Source organism: Muscardinus avellanarius (genome assembly GCF_963383645.1).
Source record: "Muscardinus avellanarius genome assembly, chromosome: 15".
Classification (NCBI taxonomy): Eukaryota; Metazoa; Chordata; class Mammalia; order Rodentia; family Gliridae; genus Muscardinus; species Muscardinus avellanarius.
The window spans coordinates 38036843-38064217 of record NC_137801.1 but is presented as its reverse complement, the minus strand read 5'-3'; the positions used below and the strand labels follow the sequence as shown (position 1 = coordinate 38064217).

General features: G+C 42.9%; 2 protein-coding genes across 4 annotated transcripts in view; one reads left to right on the top strand and one right to left on the bottom strand.

Moving 5' to 3' along the window:
• Positions 1-1932, top strand: part of PREPL (prolyl endopeptidase like) — a gene marked incomplete at both ends in the record, with an annotated part of 39965 nt that extends 38033 nt beyond the window's left edge. For all 3 annotated transcript variants that reach the window (XM_080711717.1, XM_080711718.1, XM_080711716.1), the window contains 3 exons: positions 349-472; positions 1206-1279; positions 1843-1932. In XM_080711717.1, coding sequence (XP_080567843.1) covers positions 349-472; positions 1206-1279; positions 1843-1932 — 288 coding nt within the window. The remainder of the gene's footprint in view (positions 1-348; positions 473-1205; positions 1280-1842) is intronic.
• Positions 1933-2624: 692 nt separating this feature from the next.
• SLC3A1 (solute carrier family 3 member 1) overlaps positions 2625-27375 on the bottom strand; it is a gene marked incomplete at both ends in the record, with an annotated part of 40928 nt that continues 16177 nt past the window's right edge. The window contains 6 exons of the mRNA XM_080711824.1: positions 2625-3065; positions 8643-8759; positions 10148-10330; positions 16763-16958; positions 20136-20260; positions 22607-22729. Of these exons, the coding sequence (XP_080567950.1) occupies positions 2625-3065; positions 8643-8759; positions 10148-10330; positions 16763-16958; positions 20136-20260; positions 22607-22729 (1185 nt within the window). The remainder of the gene's footprint in view (positions 3066-8642; positions 8760-10147; positions 10331-16762; positions 16959-20135; positions 20261-22606; positions 22730-27375) is intronic.

The following is a 27375-nucleotide window of genomic DNA, read 5'->3' as shown; positions in this document are numbered from 1 at the left end:
AGGGTCCTGAGGCAAGAGTTAGGAGGGCTTTGGAGATGGTTCTACTCAGGTTGCCCAAACATCTTTCAGCACCATCTCTCCTCATGCTCCACGTTTGTTTCAGTTTAATACCTCAGGGAATAGTTACTATGCCATAATTACTAGGAGAGATGAAACCGTAGTATCTTTAGACAAGAGAAGTCCAGGTAACGAGGAGTCTGATACTAAAATACTGAGGCTCACTGGAGAATTTCAAATGGGGAAAAACTTCTAGCACTTAGGGAAAGAAATTGAAAATAATTATTTTCATGACTTACAGAAGAGAGCATAGGAGTATTATAAACTCTTCAAATATCTGTTTTCTTTTAGCATTATCCTTCAATTCACATCACAGCTTATGAAAACGATGAACGTATACCTGTGAAAGGAGTTGTGAACTACACCGAGAAGCTCAAGGAAGCCGTCGCTGAGCATGCCAAGGACGCAGGCGAAGGTAGGAGACCCCAGGAAGCACGGCGCACGGCTGGATGAACCAGTACCCTCCGCGTGCTGCTCAGACTAATTTGTTTCGTGCTGCATACCAAATTATATCTGCCATGTTTTAGGACAAGCACATGCTTTCCTATGTTGATTGCTTACTTAATGTATAGAAAGCTACAATTGCCTCACCTCTTTTTCAAAGAACACAAGAAAAAGTAAATCTCACTATCAGCTGCTACTTAGAGATATACGTTCATACAGTCATTCTTTGATTTAACATTTATTGAGACATTTCTCTAGAGAATCTCTAAAAGAATGTGAGGTTTTTGCTTAGAGCTTCAATACCTAAACTAGCTACTTGAATTTCTTCTAGATAGTTCCTTCATTTTCCTTAGGAAAGAACCCCCAGTAACCATTTCTCAATCCCATCCAGGATTGTTCGCGGTGTTTCAAGGCACAGGACTCCCAGGGATGCTGCCCCTTCCTTGACAAAGACTTGGTCACAGTCTTTTGTTTGGGGCGTAGTCCCTCACCCAGCTTCCTCAGCCACTGGGCCTTCTCACACTTCCCCTAAGAAATGTGTCTTCTGCTGCCTGCTCCTCCCCTTTCTTTGTTGGTGGCAGTGATAAGTGATTTTGCCTTTATTCCTTCATTATTGTTTAAATCAAATGCTCAAGTGGAAATAGAAGAAATGGGTCTAAGCCTTCCAACGATCTTTTAATTATTGTCTATGCTAACTCTTGCAGGCTATCAGGCCCCCAATATTATTCTAGATCTGCAGCCTGGAGGGAATCATGTGATTGAGGACTCTCACAAGAAGGTATGTTATCCAGCTCCTCTTAGTGGACAGGTTGTCCAAGCAGGGTTGTGTTGTACTCAGGTTTCTCAAAGGCTATAGCAGAGTTTTTGACAGAGTTGCTTCACAAATGTCAGGTCTGCAGCTGAGACCCAGGAGGCAAGGAAGGTTGTTCACTGAGTCAATCAAGAGAAAAGGCTCTCAGATAAGGAAACTCTGTTAAAGAAAGAAATTGAATCTTAATGTTGGAAGCCTCCTGCCTCTGCCCCAAATAAAGGCACTTCTGCCCCCAGGAATGGTGGCACATCCTATAATCCCAGTAGTTGGGAGGCTGAGATAGGAAGATCTCAGGTTCAAGGACAGCCCCAGCAACTTAGCAAGACTCTATTTCCAAATAAAACAGGGTTGAGGGTGTAACTCAGAGGTAGAACACCCTGGGTTCAATCCACAGTACCAAAATAATCATACTCTCTCGCCATAAATAGCTGACTTCAAAATTAGGTGAAGATGAATAAATGTAGAATTAAAACATTGGAATTTTACCACAAAATCCTATCTAATTTTAAAATGTTTTTTTTTTCTTTTAGATTACAGCCCAAATTAAATTCATGTATGAGGAGCTTGGACTTGACAGCACCACAGTTTTTGAGGATCTTAAGAAATATGTCAAGTTCTGAAATGCTACATTCAACTGGGAATTGGAAACAAATATTTCATAGTCTTATTTCCAATTGGGTTAGCAAAAGTGAGATTTTGCGTGACTAGATAATTTTTTTAAAGTTTCTTCTCTGTCCAATATTTGCTTTGTCCACATCTCACTTGCTATACTTTTCTCTTCTACTGATGTACATGCCCTTTAACCTGCAAGAGTAGTTTTCAGATCATGCTCCTTCCACAGAGATGAAGCAGAGGGCAAGGAAGGACGGGGACAGCAGAATGCCCGACCTCCCTTCCAGTCAGAACAACTTTGTTCTTGTCTGTTTCAACAGTTTACATATCAATGTCCTTCCTCTTTACTAGTGAATATTTTTAGACACTGTGGCAATGAGTCATCTAATTCCTACATTTTAAAGAAAAAGATAAAATTCTCACTTATATGCTTTAGACCTTCCAGATAATCTGGGTTCCTACAGTGTTATCCTCATCTCTTATTGATGTTATCTCATTAGTTACAAGTCCCTGTGAGCAACAGTTTTCTTTTCAACATTTTATTTTCCTTTCAAACACTTGAGAACCTTCCCTAAAGCATTCAAGCTATAGAAATAGCTTAAGAATTAATGATTATCTATAAAGTTTACCCGGTAGCAAGCTAGACATGAAGTTACAACACAACCGAGTGCCAGAATGGCCCTCTGCTTCCTCGCAGTCCCTAGCACAAGCTGTACAGTATGTTCAGGGCACTGAAGTAGCATGCTCGGTTGGAGACAAAGCATTTGTCTTGGAAAGCTGTTTGGCGATGAAGGAGTATCTTCATGTGGTGTTCCAAGATGAATCCAGCTCCATCCTTCAGAACAAGGCCACTGGTATCCACTTCAGTGTCTCTGGAGGCAGAATCGGTACTTAATGTTACTCTCAGTCTTGGAGGAAGATCCGAAATCATTTCCTGTAGATTTAGCTGTGTTGCTTCTCCAAAATTCAGAACCACAATAAAGACTCTGTCCATGCCATCCATCTCCCTTGTGTACACAACAGACTGGCTGTTGTTCCTCAAAAGGCAAAACCAGCCCCTGTTTAGGAGCAGCTCATTTGCACGAAGTACACTTAAATCTTGATACAGTTTCAAAGCTGAGCTGGGCTGTGTCTTCTGGACCTATTTTTTGAAAAGAATATTTACATAAATTTTGATTCTAAGAATTTTTAATACTTTACTATCTAATAAGGAATTTTTTTCCAAAAACTTGCTTCCCTGTTTCCCCTTAAAATAACTGCCAAAGTATAAGCATCCATAAGTACAGAAGAATAGTTTATATAACAACTGAAAGCAATTGCAAAATCCAGATTTTCAGCTCGTCTGAGTCAGTGTAGTGTACACTGAGCACTACTACATCTGAGAGCTGCTACACAAACCAACTTGACTCCGCTCAAGAATCCCAAACTAATCCCGTATCTAAGTGAATGGGTATTCAGCGTGCCTGAGTAAGGTCATTCTGTGACTTTCAACCACCAGATGCCTGGAAGAAAAAAAGCCAGCGTGGCAGTGGACTCAGAACTAGAACCAGGCCAGGCGTGGTGGTGCACGCGTGTAATCCCTGCGCTTGGGAGGCTGAGACAGGAGGATCGCGCAGGTTCGAAGCCAGCCTCAGCTACATAGTGAGGCTCTCAGCAACTTAGTGAGACCCTGTTTCCAAATAAAATATAAACTGGGTCTGGGAGTATAGCCTGGAAGTAGAAAGCCTCTGGGTTCCACCCCCAGTACCACAAAAAAAAAAAAAAAAAAAAAACTAGAACCAGTGATGAGTTCGGGCTTCTCTATTCTCTTGTACAGTTACATGTAGGCTGCTCTTGTGCAATGAGCACGTGACTTCTATCTACAGTAGGTGTTTCTTGCATGGCTAATAAGGGCAGAAAAACACAAAAGACGAGACAAAGCAAAATTGCCTAAAATGAAGGTTAGAAATTACAGATTTTCCTTTACCATAGATGGTAGTAAATATTAGAGAAGATTTGGATATATTTTACAGCTATACAAATATACATGGTTTAGTGTTGTACTTGCTCTTTTCCTTTTAACATTTCAAGCTTTTTTTTTTACTACAGACTCTACAAATGTCCCTTTAATGGCAAATAATAATCTGTTGAATGGTTATTCCATAGTTAACCATTCTCTCATTTGCATTTCTAATTTTTTCTGTTTTTATTCCCATCCTCCATATTTGATATGACTTATTTAGAATAGAGTATCAGAAAGATAATTACTATGTCAAAGAGTTTGGACTTTTGACACATAATGCCAAATTATTCTTCATAAGAGCTGTTGCCAAATCAACAATAATGTTCATTTCCTTGTACTCTTGCCAACTATGTTTGGGGGGGGTTGTTCTTTAGGGGTGAGTGGTTAATCTATGTCTTTAATGAATATCTCATAGGTATTTGGAAGATATGTGTATTCTCTGTTAACCAGGTAAAGTATTTATGGTATATGTACATGACGTCAGTTATTACTAACATTTTCTGTAGCCTTAGATAATGCATGAAAAGAGCATATAGTTCAGCGCCACTCACATAAAAAGTGCTCAGTAAGTGTTAGCTATTACTTTTGTCTATTCAATTTGGAGTCTCTGTAACTGTAGATTTGTCGATTTCTCTTTGCGCTTCTCAAGAGTACTTGTTTTATATTTTTTGAAACTATTGTTACATGCACAAGGATTTATGGTTTTTAGTGGACTGTTCCCTTTTTTTTCAATTTTTGAAAATTGCCTTTGTCTCATATAATGCTTTTCATATTGAATTCTATTTTGTCTGCTATTAAATATTTCCAGGCCTGATTTTTGTAACTTCATTTTTTGACTAGGAAATGTGTGCACATAGTATAAAACTCAGTTACAAAAAGAGTCTCTACAATGAAAAGGTTTTCTTCAGCCATTTCATAGCTTCCCAGTTCCCCTCCCAAAGACAGACATGTTCCTGTTTGTGTTCTTTCATTTTTATGTGTTTTATGAAATGATAATTCTGTGCTGGTGCAACCATATGTAAACATATTTTTTTCTTTACACAAATGGTGCCATGTTATCCATACTGTTTCTATTATTTAATATATTTTGTAAATGATCTCATATCAATATAGATTACTCCCATATCCTTTTTTTTATTTTTAGAGTGTGTGTGTGTGTGTGTGTGTGTGTGTGTGTGTGTGTGTGTGTGTGTGTGTTTTACTGGGGATTGAACATCCCTATCCCTATTTTTTTTTCTTTATTTTGAAACAGGGTTTCACTAAATTGCAACCACGAACCTGTGAGCCATCTGCTCCGCCTCCCAAGTACTAGGATTACAAGTGTGCACCACATCTCTAGGCTCGCATATCCTTTTTAAAAGCTACATAATAGCCAGGTGTGGTAGCACAGATTGTAATCCCAGTACCTGGGAATCTGAGACAGGAGGATCACAGGTTCACAGCCAGCCTCAGCTATGTAGTGAGGCCCTGTTTCAAAATAAAAACTAAAAAACTAGGCCTAGGGGTATGGCTCAGAAGTAGAATGCCCATTGGTTCAATCCCCAGTACCACACAAACACACACACACACACACACACACAAAAAGCTACATAATCCATAATTGATTGAACTGTCACAAACTGTTATCTGTGCTACTACAAACAATGCTACAGTCAAAATCCTTGCCTATTTATCATTCTACATGTGCGCAAATGCTCTGAGATACAGATACCTAGGAATAGAATGACTAGGTCAAAAGATATATGCTTTTTTTTTTTTTTTTGCTAGCTAAGTTGCAACCTTTCTTTTTGTTACTATTTGCTCTATCTCTATTTCAATTTGTCCTTTGTTTCAGCTACGTCTCTTATGTTTGGATTTTATCTAATCTGAGTATTTGTCTATATGACTTTTCCCTCTAATGTTCTTTGAAAATTATATGTCTATCCTTTTAATAGTTACCCTTAAAATTGTAATGAACATTTTTTTTTGTAATGACCATTTTAAAGAAATTTTTTCTCAAAATTTAGAACAGTGCCATTGAGCAGAACTTTGTATAGGCTTAGAATTGTCTCATTTATCCTCTGGTCTCTTCCTACTTAGCCTTTCTTTTGTTTCTCGTTTCTATTTTTTGTGCTTCTCTTTATCCTTCTTACTTACCTTTCTGACATCTTTTTCCTCCTTTACTATTTTTTCCGCTCTTTTCCATAGTCTCCCCACCAAAAAAAAAAAGATTAAATCTCCATTACAACTTTCGTGTGTGTGTGTGTGTGTGTGTGTGTGTGTGTGTGTGTGTGTGTGTGTGTGTGTTGTGAGAGACCCCAGGGGCCTTCTGCCTCCAAGCTCACATCTCCAGCTTTTTTTTTTTTTTTTTTTTTTTTTTTTGCAGTGCTGGGAATGGAACCCAGGGGCATTGCACCTCCAAGCTACACCTGCAGCCCAATTTTTAGTCTCTTTAGTTTTGAAACAGTGTCTCACTGAGTTGCAAAGGGCCTCACTAGCTGAGACAGCTGAGGCTGTCTGTGAACTCAGATCCTCCTGCCTCAGCCGCCCAAATGCTGGGATTACAAGCTTGCACCACCACACTCAGTTTTATTTTTTAATTTTATGTTTCTTTTATGTTCTCTTCTAGAATTCCATTTTTTATTAAATGTTGAAATTTCTGGATTTATCCTCCACATACCCAAAATTTTTCTCCTCAACTATTAACTTCTTTGCCTTTTTTTTTCCCCCCCAGAGCACTTTAAGGCAAACCTCTGCATCAGTTTTCTAGGAAACTAATTAGCACTTTTGTCTATCTCATTGTTTATTCTGACAAGTATTTTACATTTTTAAGATACTCTTTTTGAAGCCAAGCGTGATGGCACACACTTGTAATCCCGGTACTTGAGAGGCTGAGACAGGAGGATCGCAAGTTTGCAGCCAGCCTCAGCTACTTAGTGAGGCCCTTCAGAACTTAGTAAGACCCTGTTTAAAAATCAATAAGACGCCAGGCGTGGTGGCGCATACTTGTAATCCCAACACTTGGAAGACTGAGACAGGAGGATCATAGGTTCGAAGCCAGCCTCAGCTACTTAGTGAGACTCTCAGCAACTTAGTGAGACCCTGTTTCCAAATAAAATATAAAATAGGTCTAAGAGTATAGCCCGTGGGTAGAAAAACCTCTGGGTTCCATACCTTATACCACCAAAAAATAAATAAACAAGAATTAAAAATAAGGCTGAAGGTGTAGCTCAGAGATATAATGCCCCCGGGTTCAATTCTCAGTACCACACACACAAAAAAAGATATCCTCTTTTCATTTTGTTAGTTTTGTTTTGTTGTACTGGGGACTGAACCTAAGGGTGTTTTTACCTCTGAGCTATAGTCTTTTAATTTTTGTTTTTGAAACTGAGTCTTACTATACTACACGAGGGTCTTGTAAAGTTGCTGTGGTTGGCCTTGAACCTGCAATCTTTCTGTCTCAACCTCCCAACTACTGGGATTACAGGTGTGTACCACTACACTGGACAGTGGATACTTGTGTTTATATTGAAGTCTTACACGTTCTCTGCTTCCTGTGGTGCTCCGCTGGGGATGGCATCCCTGAAATGCACTGTGATCCTTGCTTGCCTGTCTTTAGTTGCCTGCCTCATAACTGAGAAGCTGGGTCTCCTCTGCATCTTTGGCGGATATGCTGTTTTTCCAACATGGTGATAAGCTAGCTGCAGTGTCTTCCTCTCGTGGCCCTATGAGCTAAGTAGGAAACGCTCATGTTACTGAGAGCATTCCACAGTGAACTAGGCAGGGTGCAGAAGCATCACTACGGAACATTCTTAGATGCTAATCTGATAGGAAAAATTGTCATTGTTTTAATTTGTATTTGCATTTTCTGTCTTTGTTGCTTTTCATTTTCATGTAGGATTTCTTAGATGTTGGTTTATGGAAACATTTTGGACATTCTAAAATTCAAGAGATGTTTAATCCAGAATACAAATATTAATACATATTTTATGCTATAAAGATATAAAACAGAGCTTATACTACCAATGAATCCTCACTGGTGCTCGGAGAGGGCCTCTGTGGGAGCAGGAGGCTGGTATGATGAGTTCTCTATCAGAATAGCCCAAGGAGCTTCTCCAGACTATGCAAGTGGGATGGGGATGAGGGTGCTATAAATGTGTTAGGTATCCTCATGTGATGCCGGTAATTTCTCTTCCCCAAAATTAGTTTTGATTGTTTTCCTGTGAAATTTTCACTAGTGCGTGACACTAGTGCCTCATCACTATGAAAACAGAAAAAAGTGTAGGCAAAAGCCAACGGGTGTGCTTCTCCAGAACAGCCACATTAGGGCTTACATATGGCTTCTGTTTCTTCAAGTAAACAGGCTTGCTTTCAAATCCACACTAACCTAGACTGATCCGCCTGCCTGTCCACCCCTGTCCTTCCCTCCCTGCCTCTGGAGGGGGGAGGAAAGGCTAGCTGAGCTCACGGGAAGACTTCCAAGAAACTTCCAGCTCAAAAGGCTCAGGAAGTCATCCAGTGAAGAGTTACGTGTGCAAATCGTTCATATGATGGCAAGCGAGTTACCAGTTTGTATTTTCACACTAGCATCGTTTGTAAACTAACATTGAGAATGTCAAGGGAAGTCTGTGACAGATTTAAGGGTTATCATCTAAACTTTCAGACAGACAGGGCGAGTGTATGTTGTTAGTAGGGAAACTCATTTCAAAATCAACATAAAATTTCATTGCTACTTACCTCAACATTCACAGCCCGGTAATCTGGGTTGACGGGTAACCAGGTGTAATTGCCTTCAGAAAACCCAGCATTTGAACTATTGTCCCACTGCATTGGTGACTTTGAGAAAAGAGTATTCTGTGTCAGAAGAGAAAGCAGTGGTCAGGACGTTATTAAGATAAATAGACTGGTACTTGCTAATTTACTTTCTAATTATTCCCTCCATATGCTAATATTTGTATTCATCATTCATGATAAAGGCCTTAACATTCAGTACATAAACCAGTTTCACACTTGAGTTGGAAAAGACTATATACTAACTGAACTTTTACGTGTTTGGAACCTTTGCTTTTTTTTTTCCCTAAAAATGAGTAACAGGATTTTACTAATGAGTAACAATTTATACTACTTCACTCTACTCTGATAAGGCAACGGTGGATTCAAGATCACTGCCAGATACGAGCAAGCCCTCATTCTAGCCTCGTTTACCCAGCCAGGGCAACGCACAAGTGCCAGCACGCAAATTAAAGCGATAGGAAGATGCTCCACCTGAACCAGAATTTTCCAATTCTATAGCATACAATCGAAAGTTAACCAGACAAACTAAAGGTTCAGTATCGATTATCTACCCAGCAACACAAGTCTGAGAGCTGAAGCCTTGAATAGAAACTAAAGAAAAGCCACTCGGCTCGGAGGCTGTGGGCTGTACCTGATAACAGAGTCTGTTCTGTGGCCACATAAATCTAGCAATTCAAAGAAAAGCTAAAGTATTCCCAACTCCATGTTTCAGGTAAAGGGCAATTAATATTCCAAACAAAACCACTGGTTTCTCAGATCTTAATATGTCTATGAATCAGCTGGAAAAGCTTTAATATGCAGATTCCAGATTCCTTGGCTGTGCCCAAGAAGTTCAGTTCTATGGCTCAGAAAACAGCATTTTTTAAAAGGCCCCAAACCACCAAGGCAGTTGATACTTTCTGTTGTTGTTGTTGTTGTTGTTGTTGTTGTTGTTGTTGTTGTTGTACTGGGGTTCCTGGAAACCCTTCTACCTCCAGGCTACACTCCCAGACCTATTTTACACTTTTTATTTGAAAACAGGGTCTCTTAAGCCAGTAGCTGGCTTCGAACCTGCGTGATCCTCCTGTCTCCGCCTCCCAAGGGTGGGGATTACAAGCGTGCGCCACCACGCCCGGCGGCAGTTGATACTTCTTACTGTCTATAACAGTCTTACTGTCTGTAACACCAGGCATAGCGGTGCACACTTGGGAGGCTATGGCAGGCAGCTTACAGGTTTGTAGCCAGCCTAAGCATCTTAGTGAGGTCCTCTACAACTTAGAACTTCCAAAACTTAGATGTTTCAAAATAAAAATAGGTCAGGGGTAGACTGTCCCTGGGTTCAATCCCCAGCACCATAAAGAAATGTAACTCTGATTTTCAGCAAAGAAAGAGAAATATTAAATTCTCTGATTTGGAAAAAATACTTGATTTTACAGCTGTGGTTCATAGTTAAATTAAGTTAAACTTACAGTATCATAGTTTTCAGTATCATAGCTTGTGTTGAGATCAGTGGCCCAAATATTTCCCATTCCTATTTCTTCTCCATAGTAAGTTATGGGCGTTCCAGGGAGTGTAAAAAGCAGCATATTCATGACGTTGACATATTGGCTCCCCGCACGAGAAGTCAGCCGGGTACTATCTGGTCCACCAGTCTGAAAGGCAGATATTTTTAAGAACTCAGCTCTATACACAGTTTTCTGGAAGACTTACCCTACTTCACAGGAAGTTCACCAGGCAGGAAGGGAGCTACAAGTGTGCTGGTGTCAGCAAGCTGGATATGAGTCCCAGGTCTACTGTTTGCTGTGTAACTGACCCATTTATTCCCTTGTCCACTGACGGTCAACAAAATGGTGATAAAAATTCAAATTTAATGCAGATAAAATTAAAGAGGGTGTGTATTCATATTTTCTCACATTTCAGTAAGAGTTCTGACGAAAGGGAACAAAAATGTCTCTCCCACAGAGAGACAAGGTGAAAAGGAAGAGGTGGAGAAGCACCTATTGTTCTGGCTTGTTGAACTTGTCAAAATACATTTTCAATAGCCAGGCGTGGTGGCACACACTCGTAATCCCCGTGCTTGGGAGGCTGAGATAGGAGGAGCACACAGGTTCGAAGCCAGCCTCAGCTACTTAATGAGGCTCTCAGCAACTTAGTGAGACCCTGCTTCCAAGTAAAATATATATATATTTTTTAAAAAAAGGTCTGGGAGTATAGCCCAGAGGTAGAAAGCCCCTGGGTTCCAAACCCAGTACCACAAAAAAAAAAAAAAAATTCAAAAGTAAGCTGACTTCTAAAAAAAATCGGTGTAGTTAAAGAAAATTTTGTAAAGTGTTTTCTATTATGTATGTATTTCTATGTTAAATGTTCTAATTACATATAATAACATACTACTCACTTAAATAAGAACTTATTTAAATTACCAGATAACTTTCTGTTACAGCACAACACAATCTCTTCTACATATGCTGAGCATGGCACTTTACTGTTAAAAAAAGTAAAGCCGGGCATGGTGGCGCACGCTTGTAACCCCCGCGCTTGGGAGGCTGAGACAGGAGGATCTCACGGGGTTCGAAGCCAGCCTCAGCTACTTAGTGAGGCTCTCAGCAACTTAGTGAGACCCTGTTTCCAAATAAAATATAAAAAAGGTCTGGGAGTATAGCTCGGAGGTAGAAAAGCCTCTGGGTTCCACTCCCAGTACCACCAAAAAAAAAAAAGTACTTTCATTCCTGTTATTCAAGCCATGGTATGAGGAAGAACCAGCCCTGAATCATGAGTCTTAGAAATTTTTTTGTGTGTATGTGGTACTGGGGATGGAACCCTTCTACCTCTGGGCTATACTCCCACACCTATTTTATATTTTTATTTGGAAACAGGGTCTCTTAAGCCAGTGAGAGGCTTTGAACCTGCGTGATCCTCCTGTCTCCGCCTCCCAAGTGCAGGGATTACAAGCGTGCACTCCACGCCCGGCTTGAGTCTTAGAAAATTTGATCGCCGGGCGTGGTGGCGCACGCTTGTAATCCCCGCCCTTGGGAGGCAGAGACAGGAGGATCGCGCAGGTTCGAAGCCAGCCGCGCGCGCTGGCTTAGGAGACCCTGTTTCCAAATATAAAATGTAAAAAGAGGTCTGGGAGTGTAGCCCGGGGGTAGAAGGGCTTCCAGGAACCCCAGTACCACCAAAAAAAAAAAAAAAAGAAAAAAGAAAAAAGAAAAATTTGATCACTGCAATCCAAGGAAAAGTAGGTTGGTCAGTTGCTTGCTTGCTTTTCCCCTTATTTCCTTATTATTTTCCTAAAATAATCTTTGTAGTTATATCTTCATAAACTGTTCTCTTTTTTTAAGCTTATGGCCAGAAAATTTGGTCCTTTTGCTTTTCATTGATTTCTCCTTCTCCTCCTCCTCCTCCTCCTTCTCCTCCTCCTCCTCCTCCTCCTCCTCCTCCTCCTCCTCCTCCTCCTTCTCCTCCTCTTTTCCTTCTTGCAATACTGGAGATGGAACCCAGGGGAATTCTACTTCCAACCTACACCCCTCCATCCCTATTTTTAATATAATCTGGGCAGGAATCCTTTGGTATGTGAGTTATAACCTCCTCGATCATTTTTGTTTCCACTTATTTATAGTGATGGAGATTGAATTTAGGGACATTCTACCTCTAAGCTACACCCACAGCCTAACTTTATACTTTATTTTTAAAACAGAGTCTCACTAAGTTGAGAGGGCCTCACTAAGTAGCTGAGGCTGGCAGCAAGCCTGCGATCCTCCTGTCTCAGCCTCTCAAGTACTGGGATTACAAGTGTGCACCACCATGACTAGCATTTTCATTTATTTTTACTTTGTGGAGTCTGTTTTCAGTCTTTCCATTTATGTTTTGTTTTGTTTTATGGTGCTGGGGATCAAATCCAGGGGCATTCTACCTCCAAACTATATCCCCAGCCCTATATTTTATTCTTTATTTTGAAACAGGGCCTCACTAAGTTGCAGAAAGCCTCATTAAGTAGCTGCAGCTGACTGCAAACCTGTGATCCTCCTGTCTTAGCCTCCCAAGTACTAGGGTTACAAAGGTGTGCCACCATACCCGGCTTATCTTGGAATCTTCTAAGAACAAACCATGTGATTTATCAAGTCTTCTGGACATAAAACACTTTATTCAGAATTGAAACTAAAATATTTTCATAAGTTCATAGCAATGGACATTAGACCTACAGAGACTTTTTTTAATTGCTAGAACTATATTTTAAAATTTGTGACATAGGAAGCACTTCCAGGATGGCAGAGTAAGGGCCTCAGAAAATCTCCATGAAAGCAAGGAAAGGATGTGGGCAAAAGCTATTTTTAAAAATTACATTTTTTGGCTGGGTGTAGTGGCGCATGCTTGAAATCCCAGTACTTGGGAGACTGGGGCAGGAGGATTGCGCAAGTTCAAAGCCATTTTCAGCTACTTAGTGAGGCTCTCAGCAACTTAGTGAGACCCTGTTTCCAAACAAAAATATAAAAATAGGTCTGGAATTGTAGCTCAGAGGTAGAAGGCCCCTGGGTTCCATCCTCAGTGCCCCTCCCCCCAAATCTACTTTTTTAGAACTCTTGAAATTAAAGGCTGAAACATTCTAGATGAATTTATTCAAGAAAAACAGCTGGATCTCAGAACAGTGAGCTTTATGGCATTTTAACTTCCATTAATCGTATGCCCTTCTCCCTAGATCCATGGCAACCAATAGCCTAGCGACCACTGACAGGTAGACTGGTTTAAAGTTTACCAACAGCTCTACCCTTAGGGAACGGACACTGCAGAAACTTCTTGGCAGCCCACTTTGGGTTCAGTGTTTTGTCTTATCTCACTCAAAATTGACCCTGTAAACCTTGTTCCCAGAACATTTGGTGAAAACAGCTCAACATTGTACCTGCCTGTGGTAGTGTTGCCTATTGGTGGTTAATTGGAGCTAACAAGAAGCTGGGCAAAACAAATTAAAATAAAAAGCTGAGGAAGGAGATATCCATGAAGGGTTTCCAAAAGTTCCATCGTTTTCCTGGGCATCTAGAAGGCTGTACTTAAGTGTGGGCCTCTATGCATAATGGAGGTTGTGCAGGTGTTTGGGGCAAACCTGAGAAAGCTCTTGATTTCTCAACTTTGGCTGACCTTGAGGCTCTGTAAGCAGAACCTGAAGACTGAGGCTGATAAGCCGGGCGTGGCGGCGCATGCTTGTAATCCCAGCATTTGGGAGGTTGAGACCATTCGGGAGGCTGAGACCGGAGAATCGCAGTTCACGGACAGCCTCAGCTACTTAGTGAGGCCCTCTGCAACTTAGTGAGACCCTGTTTCAAAAAAAATAAAGAATAAAAATAGGGCAGAGGCTGTAGCTCGGAGGTCGAATGCCCCTGGGTTCCATCCCCAGACCCACACACACAGAAAGACTAAGGCTGAGTTGTCAACACTGCCAAAGCTTTGAAAGCATGTGCCAACACACACACTCCTTCAGTGCGGGCAGGGAGGCATATCAGCTCAAAGTAGCCAAACAGTCTCTACTCATTAGCTCACAAACCAGGCTTCCCTGGCCATCAGGAAAAGACTAGGCTTGGAAGCATTGGTCTAACAAAGTCACTAAGGGAAAAAAGGCAATGACAGTAAACACTGGGGACAGGGGAACTGGATTTCCCTATTATTGTCCTATACACTACTTGACATGTACAGTTTTCAGTAACAGCAAAAATACAAGACATGAGCCGGGCGTGGTGGCGCACGCTTGTAATCCCCGCGCTTGGGAGGCAGAGACAGGAGGATCGCGCAGGTTCGAAGCCAGCCGCGCGCGCTGGCTTAGGAGACCCTGTTTCCAAATAAAAATGTAAAAATAGGTCTGGGAGTGTAGCCCGGAGATAGAAGGGCTTCCAGGAACCCCAGTAACACACAAAAATAATAATAATAATAATACAAGATATGCACAAATATAAAAATATGGCGCAGGCATGGTGGTGGGAGGGAGGTCAGCATAGATTTTGTTGAGAAAAAACAAACATTGGACTAGGAAGACTTAAGTCAGCTATTATATATGTGTTCAAAGAACTAAGTTGTATCTAAAAAATTTAAAGATAGTATCAGTAGTGTCTCACCAAATATCATCAATGAGATTGTGTAGGGGGTGGTACTGGTTATTGAACCCAGAGGCATTCTAACTCTGAGTTACCCGCCCCCAGCCTGATTTTCTTATTTGGAGACAGGGTCTCACTAAGTTGCGGAGAGCCTCACTAAGCTTCTGGGGCTGGTTTCAAACCTGTGATCTTCCTGTCTCATCTGCCTAAGTATTGGGGTTACAAGCATGTGCCACCATGCTCACCTAGGGAAATTTTTTTAAAAATAGAGGGTTTGGAGTTGAGCCAGGCATGGTGGCACACACGTGTAATCCCAATACTTGGGAGGTTGAGACAGGAGGATCAAAAGTTTGAGGACAGCCTCAGTAAGTAGTGAGATTCATTAACCTAGTGAGACCCTGTTTCAAAATAGAAATAAAATAGAGCTGGGGACATTGCTCAGAGGTAGAATGCTCCTGGGTTAATCCCCAGTGCCACAAATGCACACACACACAAAATGGGAGTTGGAAAGTACAATAACAAATGCAAAACTTCCCAGTAAGATCTGACAGATTTGAACTGGCAAAGGAATCAGAAAATAGAAAGACAGGTCAACAGAGAGTATGCAGACAGAACCAGGAGGAAAAGAATGAAGAAAACTGGGCACCACCTCACAGGCCCGGCCTGTACTCTAACACATGAATAAAGAAAGTCTCAAGGGAGAAGAGGTAAAGAAAGGGACAAAATAATGTTTAAAAACTAATGACCTGCAACTTCCCACATTTGGGGGAAAAGAGTCTGCACATCAGTCTCCCACACCGATATGCCAAATGCCAATATATTCAGTGCAGCTCAGTGGAAGAGGCCCTAGAGTCAATCACAAAACAAATTAAGTAATACTGAAGACAACACACTGTACACAAGGGATCCTCAATAAAAGGAGCTACTCACTTCAGAAATCATGTCATGAGACTCTGTTTCCAAGAAAATAAAATTGGGCTGAGGATATAGCTCGGAGTAGAATGCTTCTGGATTCAATCCCCAGTACCACCAAAAAAATGAACAAATCTGAGAGCCAGGCGTGGCGGCACACGCTTGTAATGCCAGCACTTGGGAGGCTGAGACAGGAGGATCTGGGTTCAGGGCCAGCCTCAGCTATTTAGTGAGGCCCTCTGCAACTGAGTGAAACCCTGTTTCAAAATAAAGAATAAAAACTAGGGCTGGGGGTGGAGCTCGAAGTAGAATGCCCCTGGGTTCCATCCCCAGACCCACAAGAAAAAAGAAAAGTTCCACTTACCAGAATCTCTGGTTTAAATGATTTTTGTAGTGCATTCTGCCTCCAAAATAGGCTTCTTGCTTACTATTTTGTGTAAAAGCCCTCTACATCTGAAACCCTCTTTCTTCCAACTGAGATCATAACCTCTGGGGCACCTGGGAAGGAATTAGATTCCCCCACAAAGTCTAGTAGTGCTAAGAATAGACAAATACTCATTGAATAATTTGTGTGTGGGGGGGGTCTGAGGATGGAACCCAGGGGCATTCTACCTCCGAGCTACACCCCCTGGCCCATGTTTTTTTCTTTATTTTGAAACAGGGTCTAAGTAATGGAGGGCCTCACTAACTAGCTGAGGCTGTCCATGAACCGTGATCCTCCTGTCTCAGCCTTCCGAATGCTGGGATTACAAGCATGCACCACCATGCCCGGCTCATTGAATATTTATTTAATTGAGGATGGTGTCTCCTCCTAATGACAAGAGCCTAGTCAGAATCTGGGACAAGCCTGACAGCTAAGCAATCACTGTTAGAGTCGCAGGTCACCAAGGAACAAAGGTCCACCTTGTTTTAGGTGCACATGATGTGTGGTGTGCAGCCCTGTGCAGCGGCAGCAGCATCTAGTCACAGGGAATCGTGTCCTGTGAGCACCAGGGCAGCAGAGTTACTGTCATTTCACAGGTCACACATCCCCAGCTGGCTCCTTGTGATGGAGGCTGTCTCGTCAAAGGGCTCAAGCTGGGCATGAGGACTCACCATCCAATTGGGCCATCTTCCTTCTGGCATGTTCTGCATCCAGGATGTGATAACATCATACACGGTGAACACAGAAAAATTCTTCAGTGTGGTAAGGTTACTGTTGAAAGGAAAGTCAGCCTCTTGGACAAATGGCAGCCCGTAGTACCTCATGGTGCTGTCGATTTCCTCCTCAGAGGCTTCAGCTCCCAGGAACCTGTAAGAGTTGGCATGACGTGACGCCATCAGGGCCTGTCAGAAGACTGGGAAAGACTTTGCAGCTGCTTCTATCTTACTTAAAAGATGTGGGGAGCCAGGTGTGGTGGTGCACGCTTGTAATCTCAGCATTTGGGAATCTGAGACAGGAGGATCGCAGTTCGCGGACAGCCTCAGCTACTTAGTGAGGCCCTTTGCAACTCAGTGAGACTCTGTTTCAAAATAAAGAATCGGCCGGGCGTGGTGGCGCACGCTTGTAATCCCCGCGCTTGGGAGGCAGAGACAGGAGGATCGCGCAGGTTCGAAGCCAGCCGCGCGCTGGCTTAGGAGACCCTGTTTCCAAATATAAAATGTAAAAAGAGGTCTGGGAGTGTAGCCCAGAGGTAGAAGGGCTTCCAGGAACCCCAGTACCACCAAAAAAAAAATAAATAAATAAATAAATAAATAAAGAAAGAAAGAAAGAAAGAAAGAAAGAAAGAATCAAAAAATAGGGCTGGGGGTGTAGCTTGGAGGTAGACTGCCCCTGGGTTCCATCCCAAATACCAAAAGATGTGTGGCCAAACACGGTATCAGCCTGATAGAGCCAGGGCTTACTAGAAACCATTAAGCGAGATGGCCAAGAAATATGCTGGGTCACTTGAACAGTTTTTCATTGTAATAAACCCAAAGACTAGCCTAATATCAGGTCATACCTAGGAATTATTAAATACACTGGGGCCAGGCACAGTGGTACACATCCGTCATCCCAGTTCCTCAGGACGATGAGGCAGGAGGATCTCAAGTTTGAAGCCAGCCTGAGCAACTTAGTGAGACCCTGTTTCAAAATAAAAAGTGTTGGAAGTGTAGCTTAGAGGTAAGATGCCCCTGGGTTCAATCCCCAGTACTGAAAAAAAAAAAAAAAAGGAGGAGGAAGAGACAACATTTTCCTCTTAATATTGTTCTCTGTTTTCTCATTCAGACTTTGTTCAGCAATCCTCATCACACTACTTAGAATGATAGTATACGCCTACATATAAAGTGAGGGGTTTTCAAAAAAATCTTCCCCTTGATTGAGTTCATAGAAAGTCTCACCTTATTGATATGCACTCGTGACTGCTGAAAACCAAACATTCTGGGAAAGACAAAGTCAGCGGCAAGGAGCCAGCTGGCTTTGGCTGGCTGGGGCAGTTAATGGTGAGCGCGGTCTCTGGAGCCCACGGGTCTCAGTTTACACCCTACCTCTGCCATCACTACCTGGGGTCAGTTCCTGCATCCTCAGGGCCTCAGGTTCCTCATCTACAAAGTAGACAGAGTAATCAGAGCACCTGCTTCAAGGAGGGGAGACTTCTTTAGCTTCTTTTCTACTGATTTTATTGGGTGGTCTGTATAAATTTAGTACTAGAGGTTGAGTTTCCCTTACCCAAAATTCTTGGGACCAGCTGTAATTCAGATTTTTGAGTTTTTGTTTTGTTTTGCTTTGTTTTGCAATACTGGGGATTGAACCCAGGGGCATTCAACCTCCAAGCTACACCCCCAGTCCTACTTTTTTATTCTTTATATTGGAAGAGGGTCTCACTAAGTTGCAGAGAACCTCACTAAGTAGCCGAGGCTGATCACAAGCCTGCGATCCGCGTGCACCACCACACCCAGCTCGAGTTATTTTTTATTTTGGTTTTTTTTTAGAATCTGGGGATGGAACCCAGAGGCATTTGACCTCTGAGCTACACCCCCTGCCCAATTTTATTCTTTATTTTGAAACAGGTTCTCACTAAGTAGCTGAGGCTGTCCACAAACCGCAATCCTCCTGTCTTAGCCTCCCAAATCCTGGAATTACAAGTGTGCGCCACCACGCCCGGCTGTGTTATTTTAGAGTTTGGAATATTTTCATATACTGACTGAGAGAATTCCTAATGCAAAAGTCAGAAATCCAATCCTCTAAAATCTTTAGCTTTTCGGATTAGGGACGTCACCTGTGATTAATATTATAGAGTATAATATACCAGGCACTATCTTAAGTGATTATATATTATTTAATTTCATCTCAGAATAGCCTAAGATTATTATTGTTATTGTGTATGTGTGTGTGTGTGTGTGTGTGTGTGTGTGTGTGTGTGCGCACGCGTGTGTTTTACTAAGGATTGAACCCCAGGGCATTCTACCTCTGAGCTATACCTCCAGTCCCTTTTATTCTTTATTTTGAAACAAGGTCTCACTAAGTTGCTGAGCCTGGCTGCAAACCTCCTGTCTCAGCCAACCAAATATTGGAATTACAAGACACCATGCCTGGCTACTATTACCATTTCATTGGTGAGAAAACAAATCCGTCTTAAAATTAAACAGCCCAAGGTCCCACAGCTATGGAGCAGGACCCCAGCTCAGGTCATCTGATTTCAAAGCTGTATTCCTAAGAATTGTGATCTGTTGGCAGCTTTAGTTGCAGTGTTTGTTTGTTTGTTGTGGTGCTGGAGATCGAACCTAGGGGCATTCTACCTCCGAGCTACACCCCCAGCCCTATTTTTTATTCTTTGAAACAGGGTCTCACTAAGTTGCGGAGGGCCTCACTGAGTAGCTGAGGCTGGCCGCAAATTTCCGATCCTCCTGTCTCAGCCTCTCAAGTACTGGGATTACAGGCATGCGCCACCAGGCCCAGCTAGCAACATTTAGATTCACAATGCACAAGGAACCATAGGCCCAATAAGAATAATAAAAACAACAGTCCAGCTGGGTGTGGAGGCACAAGGTCTGTAATCCCAGTACTTGGACAGCTGAGTCATGAGGATTGCAGATTTGAATCAGCCTTAGCAACGTATTGAGACCTTCAGCAAGACCATTTTAAAATAAAAATTTCAAAAAGGACTGGGGGTGTAACTTGGAGATAGAATGCCCCTGAGTTTAATCCCCAGTACCAACAAAACAAGCAAAAAAGAAAACCCAATAGTTCATAGCTAACATTTAACTCATATATTCTCTGTCTCATTATTTTAATTTTCACAAAACTCCTAGAAAGTATTGTGATTGGCAATATTCTACAAAAGAAGAAGCTGAAAATTAACAACATGAGAAGATATTTGAGACCCGGGCATAACTGAGCTGAAATAAATTCAAATTCTGCATTGTTAGTAACGGGCCGCTGAGTATCGTGAGGGCGAAGCTGCCGACCGCACGCGTGCCTGGGAGGGCCCCTGTGTGCCCTGGCTACCTGTATCTGCCGGGCTCCCTGCTGTACTCGTCCATGGTCTGCCGGAAGCTGCTGATGATGTCGTGCATTCCCTCTTGTGTGGTGGTGAAGTCGTGATACAGATCCGAGTAGTGGGTGACGGTGTCCTTTGAAACGCAGGACAGTATGGTTACCATCCCTCCACACATCATATGCCCGCAACTGGTTCCACGGGAATAAAAGCATTCTCCTCGAAGGGCTCACGTTGAGCGATCACGGGCTCCAAAATGGTCCTGGGAACTATAATGCTCAGGGGGGTTTGTGGATAAACGCCATTCACAACTGTTAGCACTTCATCCGATGCTTAAATTGTTACATTTATAAATTTGGTAAAATATAATTTACAAAATAAATAATTTATAAGCTTTGGTAAAATTTTCTCTAACTTGTCACCCATTTTAGCAAATCAAATTTTACCAAACATGAAACAGTTTTCCCCCCAGTACTGAGGATTGAACTCAGGGTCATTATAACTTCAAGGTACAACCCTTCCCCCCTCCCAGCCCTTTATTTATTTATTTATTTATTTATTTATTTATTTATTTATTTTTCTTTTCTTTTCTTGGTGGTACTGGGGTTCCTGGATGCCCTTCTACCTCCGGGCTACACTCCCAGACCTATTTTATACTTTTTTTTTTTTTTTTTTTAAACAGGGTCTCTTAAGCTAGGATGGCTGGCTTCAAACCTGTGCGATCCTCCTGTCTCCGCCTCCCAAGCATGGGGATTACAAGCGTGCGCCACCACGCCCAGATTTTATTTTTTATTTTTAAACAGGGTTTCACTAAGTTACTGAGGCTGGCTTCCAGTCTTCAATTCTCCTGTCTCAGCCCTCAAATTCTGGGATTATAGGCATGCACCACCAATTCCAACTTAAATGATTTATTTTGAATTACAGCTACCCATAAATATATTACTCAGGAAAAGCCAGAAACCTGATAATAAATTATTTAACCATATGGACTTCATTTTACTAGTTTAACTGCATTAAAAATGTATTTTGCTATGTATAATTTTAATCTTTCCACTAGGCATCACATAGCTAAAATTCATCCATAATGCTGTAATTTATTTATTTATTTATTTATTTATTTATTTAATTAATTTATTTTGGTGGCACTGGGGTTCCTGGAGGCCCTTCTACCTCCGGGCTACACTCCCAGACCTATTTTTACATTTTTATTTGGAAACAGGGTCTCCTAAGCCAGCGCGCGCAGCTGGCATCAAACCTGCGCGATCCTCCTGTCTCTGCCTCCCAAGCGCGGGGATTACAAGCGTGCGCCACCACGCCTGGCCTTAATTCATTTATTTTAATTAATATCAAATATACAGTGAGGAGAGTATACCGTACAAATCTATCATTCTGGAATGTACTTCACAATTACTGTAAACTTAGCTTTGAAAATAGGACAACTAGCCAGGCATGGCGGCACACGCCCTTAATCCCAGTACTTGGGAGGCCGAGACAGGAGGATTGCAACTTTGGAGACAGCCTCAACAATCTAGTGAGGCTCTCAGCAACTTAGCAAGACCCTATTTCCAAATAAAAAATTAAAAAAGGGCTGAGAGTACAACCCAGAGGTAGAATACCCCTGGTTCAATTTCCAATACCAGAAAAGAAGGAAGGAAGGGAGGGGGGTGATGGGAGGAAGAGAGGGAGGGAGGATGACCTGGACTGGTGCTCAGCTCCAGGAGTAAAGTGGCACATGAAAGCCATCTGCCGTGTGCTGTGTGTAGGGAAGATTGCACGTCACTGGCGTGGAAGCCCAAAGATTCTGTAGTGAGATAGTTTGGGTTTGGAATTCTATTTATCCCTTCTGTAGCCTTCATCACAAGTAAAGAGCAGCAGCATACGGTAGACACTCCCCTTCTGTCTGGGGAACTGAGGCCTCCACACATGATCTTGAGTGATGTGACAAAAACCTCAATGAGCAAACTGTCCCGTGTGGCACGGTCCCGACAGAGTCCAAACTGTGTCCTCAGAACCCTCGTCACTAGAGAATTCCTCAAGGGATCCCCTGCTCTGGAAAGAACCCCTGGAAGGAAACATCCGGGTACATGCACTGGAAGGTCCTGTTTCCTAAAAGGATTCAAAGTACTTCCTTGAGATGGGACACAACTTGTGCTCTAATTGGTATCTCAGGCTAAAGAAGAAAACACCACCACGGGCGTGGTGGCGCAGGCTTGTAATCCCAGCACTTGGGAGGCTGAGACGGGAGGATCACGGTTCGCGGACAGCCTCAGCTACTTAGAGGCCCTTTGCAACTCACTGAGACCCTGTTTCAAAACATATAAAAAGACTAAAAAATAGGGCTGGGGGTGTAGCTCAGAGGTACAATGCCCCTGGGTTCCAACCCCAGTACCACAAAAATAAATAAATAAATAAATAAATAAATAAGAAAACACTGCTAACTTTTCAGAAAAGGGGGAAAAAAAAGTTTAAAATGAACCCTTACCGGAATTTGGGACTCATTTCCTTTAAGGGTCTCATTTCTCAGATGTTTTGCTTCTAGAAGAAATTTAACAGCGTCGAAACTTAGGCCATCAACACCTTTTGCGAGCCAGAACTGTATTATTTTCTAAATGTGAAGAAGCAAAATGCTTGGTTACATTAACACCATCTTATAATCATAATGTTTAATAAAGGCTTTGTGATGGACTTTCCACCATAAATAGACATTTCCACATACAAAACAAACACAGTATCCATGTCTTCTATTTCTACTGACTTAGCATTACTGTGTCTTAGTATAATGAAGCCTCAAGTAACAGCATTTATCGAGTCCCATACCTCCTTCATATTTGAATTCAGAATTACAATTACAACTACATTTGTAATTGATATTATGAGCATGTTTCCAAAATTTTAGAGAATCCAATCAAAATGAAAGAAAGAAACCATCATGAAAGAGAGACCTCAGGAGAAACGCGGCAAGGATCTCACCTCCCTCGTGTCCACCTCCTTAACAGTGACTACACAACTGGAAAAAAAATAGCCAATTTTTCAATAGTTAAATGTTTCTCTCCTTACTGGAAAGGCAACTGAGAGGTAAAATGCTTAGGTGGTAAAAAAAAAAATTACCTGTGAGGAACGCCAGACAAAATAGAATCAATCATGAACTGGGAAAATAATGAGGAAGAGTGACGATGAGGCGGTAAAACTCAAATGCAAATATGGCCTTGAGTGTACTTAGATAATAAAAGAGTAACTGTACATTATCCAAAGAAGATGTTATTTTGCTATCTTTAATTTCACAAAAAATTGATCCCAAAGTATAAGAGTTAAACCTAAAAATCCAAGTTTTCACGTGTTTATTGTATTTTTGGGGGGCTACTGGGATTGAACCCAGGGATTCTACTTCCAAGCTACACCCCCACCCCTATTTTGAAACAAGGTCTTGCTAGGTTTGAGAGTCTCACTACTTGCTGAGGCTGTCCTCCAACCTGCGATCCTTTTGTCTCAGCCTCCCAAGTACCGGGATTACAAGCGTGTGCCACCATGCCCGACTTCTATTGTACTTTTTTGATGACAGAATTTATTTCTAAGATGTGAAATGGTAAGCAAAATTATTGTGTAGATGTTTGTAGTTGTTAGCTTTTTTGTTTCTGACCAAAATATCTGACAAGAACAACTTAGAACCAGACATGGTGGCACATGCCTGTAATCCCAGTACTAGGGCGGCTGAGACAGGAGGACCACAGGTTTGCAACCAGCCTTGGCAATTTAGTAAGTCTCTGTTTCAAACTAAAACATAAAATAGGGCTGGGAGTGTAGCTCGGAGATAGAATGCCTCTGGTTTCAGCCTCTAATACCACCACACACACACACACACACACACACACACACACACACACACACAAAAGAAAAAAGAAAAGAAAAAGAAAAAGAACTTAGAGGAAGAAAGTTTTATCTGGCTCACAGTTTTGGAGGTTCAGTCCATGCTTGGTTTGCTCCAAGGCAAAAACATTATAGCTATCAGGGAGCGACAGAGGATCTTAGCTCATGGCAGTTGAGAAGTGGGAGGGTGGAGGATGCAGTCAGGGACAGAGCTTCCAAGGCCACACCCAGTGACCCACCTCTGATCCTTGCTACACTGGGCAACGTGCTTCCAACTCATGCGCTTCTGGAGGGACATTCCATATCCACACCACCACAATGTCCCTGGCTTTCCCTCCATCCGATCCCACTCTTTGAACTGCTAGGGAGAAGGCAATATTTGCTTGCTTGCCTGTCCCCCAGACCCTGCTATGGTGAGCACTGGCCTGGTCTGGCCTGGCAGCTGCACAGCTACTGTGTGTGTGTGTGTGTGTGTGTGTGTGTGTGTGTGTGTGTGTGTTATTGGGGATTAAACCCAGAGGCATTCTACTTCCACCTCCCTCCAGCCCATTTTTTGTTTGTTTTTGATACAGGGTCATACTAGGTTACTGAGAGTCTCGCTACATTGCCGAGGCTGGTCTCGAACCTGCAACCCTCCTGTTCCGGCTTCTCAAGTACTGGATTAAAGGTATGTGGCACCACGCTGCATCCCCCTCCCAGAAGGTTTTTAGTAGAAGAGGCTGTGGAGTGACGTACACTTTTTAAGATCTGATGAAGAATAAATTGTTCAGTTTGACACTTCCTCAAAAGGTTAAATGTGATGTGACCATAAGCCCCAGTAACCCACACCTAGGTACACACCCAAGAGAAACGAAACACATGTGCACACAAAACTTGCACCCAGTGAATGTTCACATGATTCATAAGAATCAAAACGTAGAAACTGTCCGGTATGGTGTATCTATACAAGGAATGTTTTTGGCCACAAAGGTTTGAGAGTCTAATACATGCTACAACATGGATGAATCTTGGAAGCATTTTGCTAAATAAAAGAAGACACAAAGAATAAACATAACATGATTCCATTTAAACAAAATGTCCAAGCCGGGAGTGGTGGGGCACTCTTGTAATCCCTACATTTGGGAGGCTGAGACAGGAGGATCGCACAAGTTCGAAGCCAGCCTCCATTACTTAGTGAGGCTCTCAGCAACGTAGTGAGACCCTGTTTCCAAATAAAGTATTAAAAAAAAAACAAAAACCCAAAAACTGTCCAGCAGAGGCAAATCTATAGTGACAGGAAGTTAGATCTGTGTCTGTCAGGAGCTGGGGTTGGTGCCATGGGACGGCAGTGGAGGCTAAATCATATGAGACAGGACTGTAGGTAGATTGTAGGTTCGAGGACAGTCTCAGCAATAGAGTGAGGCTCTCAGCAACTTAGTGAGATCCTGTTTCAAAACAAAAGGGCGAGCTAGGCATGGTGGCATGTGCTTGGCATGTGCCAAATCCCAGGACTTGGGAGGCTGAGACAGGAGGATTGTGCGGGTTCTCGGCCAGCCTCAGCTACTTAGTGAGGCCCTCTGCAACTGAGACCCTGTTTCAAAATAAAGAATAAATAATAGGGCTGGGGGTGTAGCTCAGAGGTAGAATGTTCCTGGGTTCCATCCCCAGTACCCCAAAAAAGGGCTGAGGGTGCAGCTCAGGGGTAGAACACCCCTGGGTTCAATCCCCAGTACCCAAAACACAAACAAAAATCAACTACCAAAAGAAAATAAGGCCAAAGGGCCCTTCCGGGAGCCTCACTTGGCGACGGTGGTGGAGGGGTCGAGAAGTGGTCAGGGCCTGCTCGGGGCCTGCTGACAGAGGTGGGTGTCGTGAAAGGAGCAGCTGCAGTGGACGGCTGGGTCCTTGGCCTGAGCGACAGAGCGCCATTCACAGAGGCGCGGCAGCAGGCTGAGGGCGGCAGAGGAAGGGTTCTGTCTTGAACACGAGGAGTTTGTAGTGGCTACTGTCAGGCTGTGGTCGTAGGCAATTTGAGAGTCACTGGCCTAACGAGTGTTTGCCAAGTAGCTCTCCCTTCACTCCAGCGACAGCAGGACAGAGCCCACGGCCAGCCCTTGCCACCCTGGCCTGCGAGCCAGCAGTAACAGAGAGCTACTCCAGCTGACTCGCCTGACTCCGAGGTCCCCGCCTCCCCCTTGGGCTGGGGATTGAACCCCAGGACATTCTACTTCCAAGGGACACCCCCAGTACTTTGATTTTGTTTTGTTGGTTTTTGTTGTTGTTTTCTTTTCTTTCTTTTCTTTTTTTTTTTTTTTGTGGTGGTACTGGGGTTCCTGGAAGCCCTTCTACCTCTGGGCTACACTCCCAGACCTATTTTATACTTTTCTAATTTGGAAACAGGGTTTCTTAAGCCAGCGTGGCTGGCTTTGAACCTGGCTTCGAACCTGCGCGATCCTCCTGTCTCCACCTCCCAAGCGCGGGGATTACAAGCGTGCGCCGCCACGCCCGGCCAGTACTTTGATTTTGAAACGGGATCTTGCTAAGTTGCTGAGTGTCTCAGGAAGTTGCTAAGGCTGTCCTCAAACCTGGATCCCCCTACCTCAGACTCCCGAGAACACTGGAATTACAAGCATGCACCACCAGCCTGGGTTTGTACTCTTTTCATTCTTAACAAGGGCTTTATCAGCTTCAGACCCCACACAGCCCAGGTTCACACCCTGGTGTGCTTTGTTTTACAAGTAAGAACACTGGTGGAGGAAGAGCAGGAACAGCTCGCTGTAAAGCCGCCCAGCACCGCCCAGATAGTGGGGAAGCACTGTGCGCCTAACACTGCAAACATGAAGCTGTGGGGCACAGAGTTTTCTAGAATCCAGCCACGGGGCTCTTACGCCAGGGGCTCAGCATTGCCAAATATTGACCCTATATCAAAGAACGAGGAGTGTACGCCCAGCCAAGGTATGTGGCACTGGCATATTCTGTCTCATTTATTTGGCGAGACATTTTAATGCAGACATTTTAACCCAGATAATCAAAAGTTTGCTCCTGAGAAGTATTTCCTTTGTGTTATTTATTCTCTCAACTAGGTGAAGAAAAGCCCCAGATTTTAATTGTTAACCCTCTTTGCTCCAATTAAACTCTCCCCGGGTGCTGGAGGTGAAAATGGGCGCAGAGCCTGCTTCTCCCGGGTCTGGGTGACCCGCACAGGTGTCAGGGACTCTGGGTACAGTACACTGTGTCCCTGATTCTGGTCGAGCTCCCATGATATCACACTGTCCTGGTTTTTCTACTAGGCATATCTTAGTTCTTTTCTCCTAAAACAACACACTGCTCTGAATAAAAAAGGAACTAAGTCGCCATGAGTGATATCCAAGCTCACTGACACCGGCCGTTGTTTTCAAGCTGGCCGAA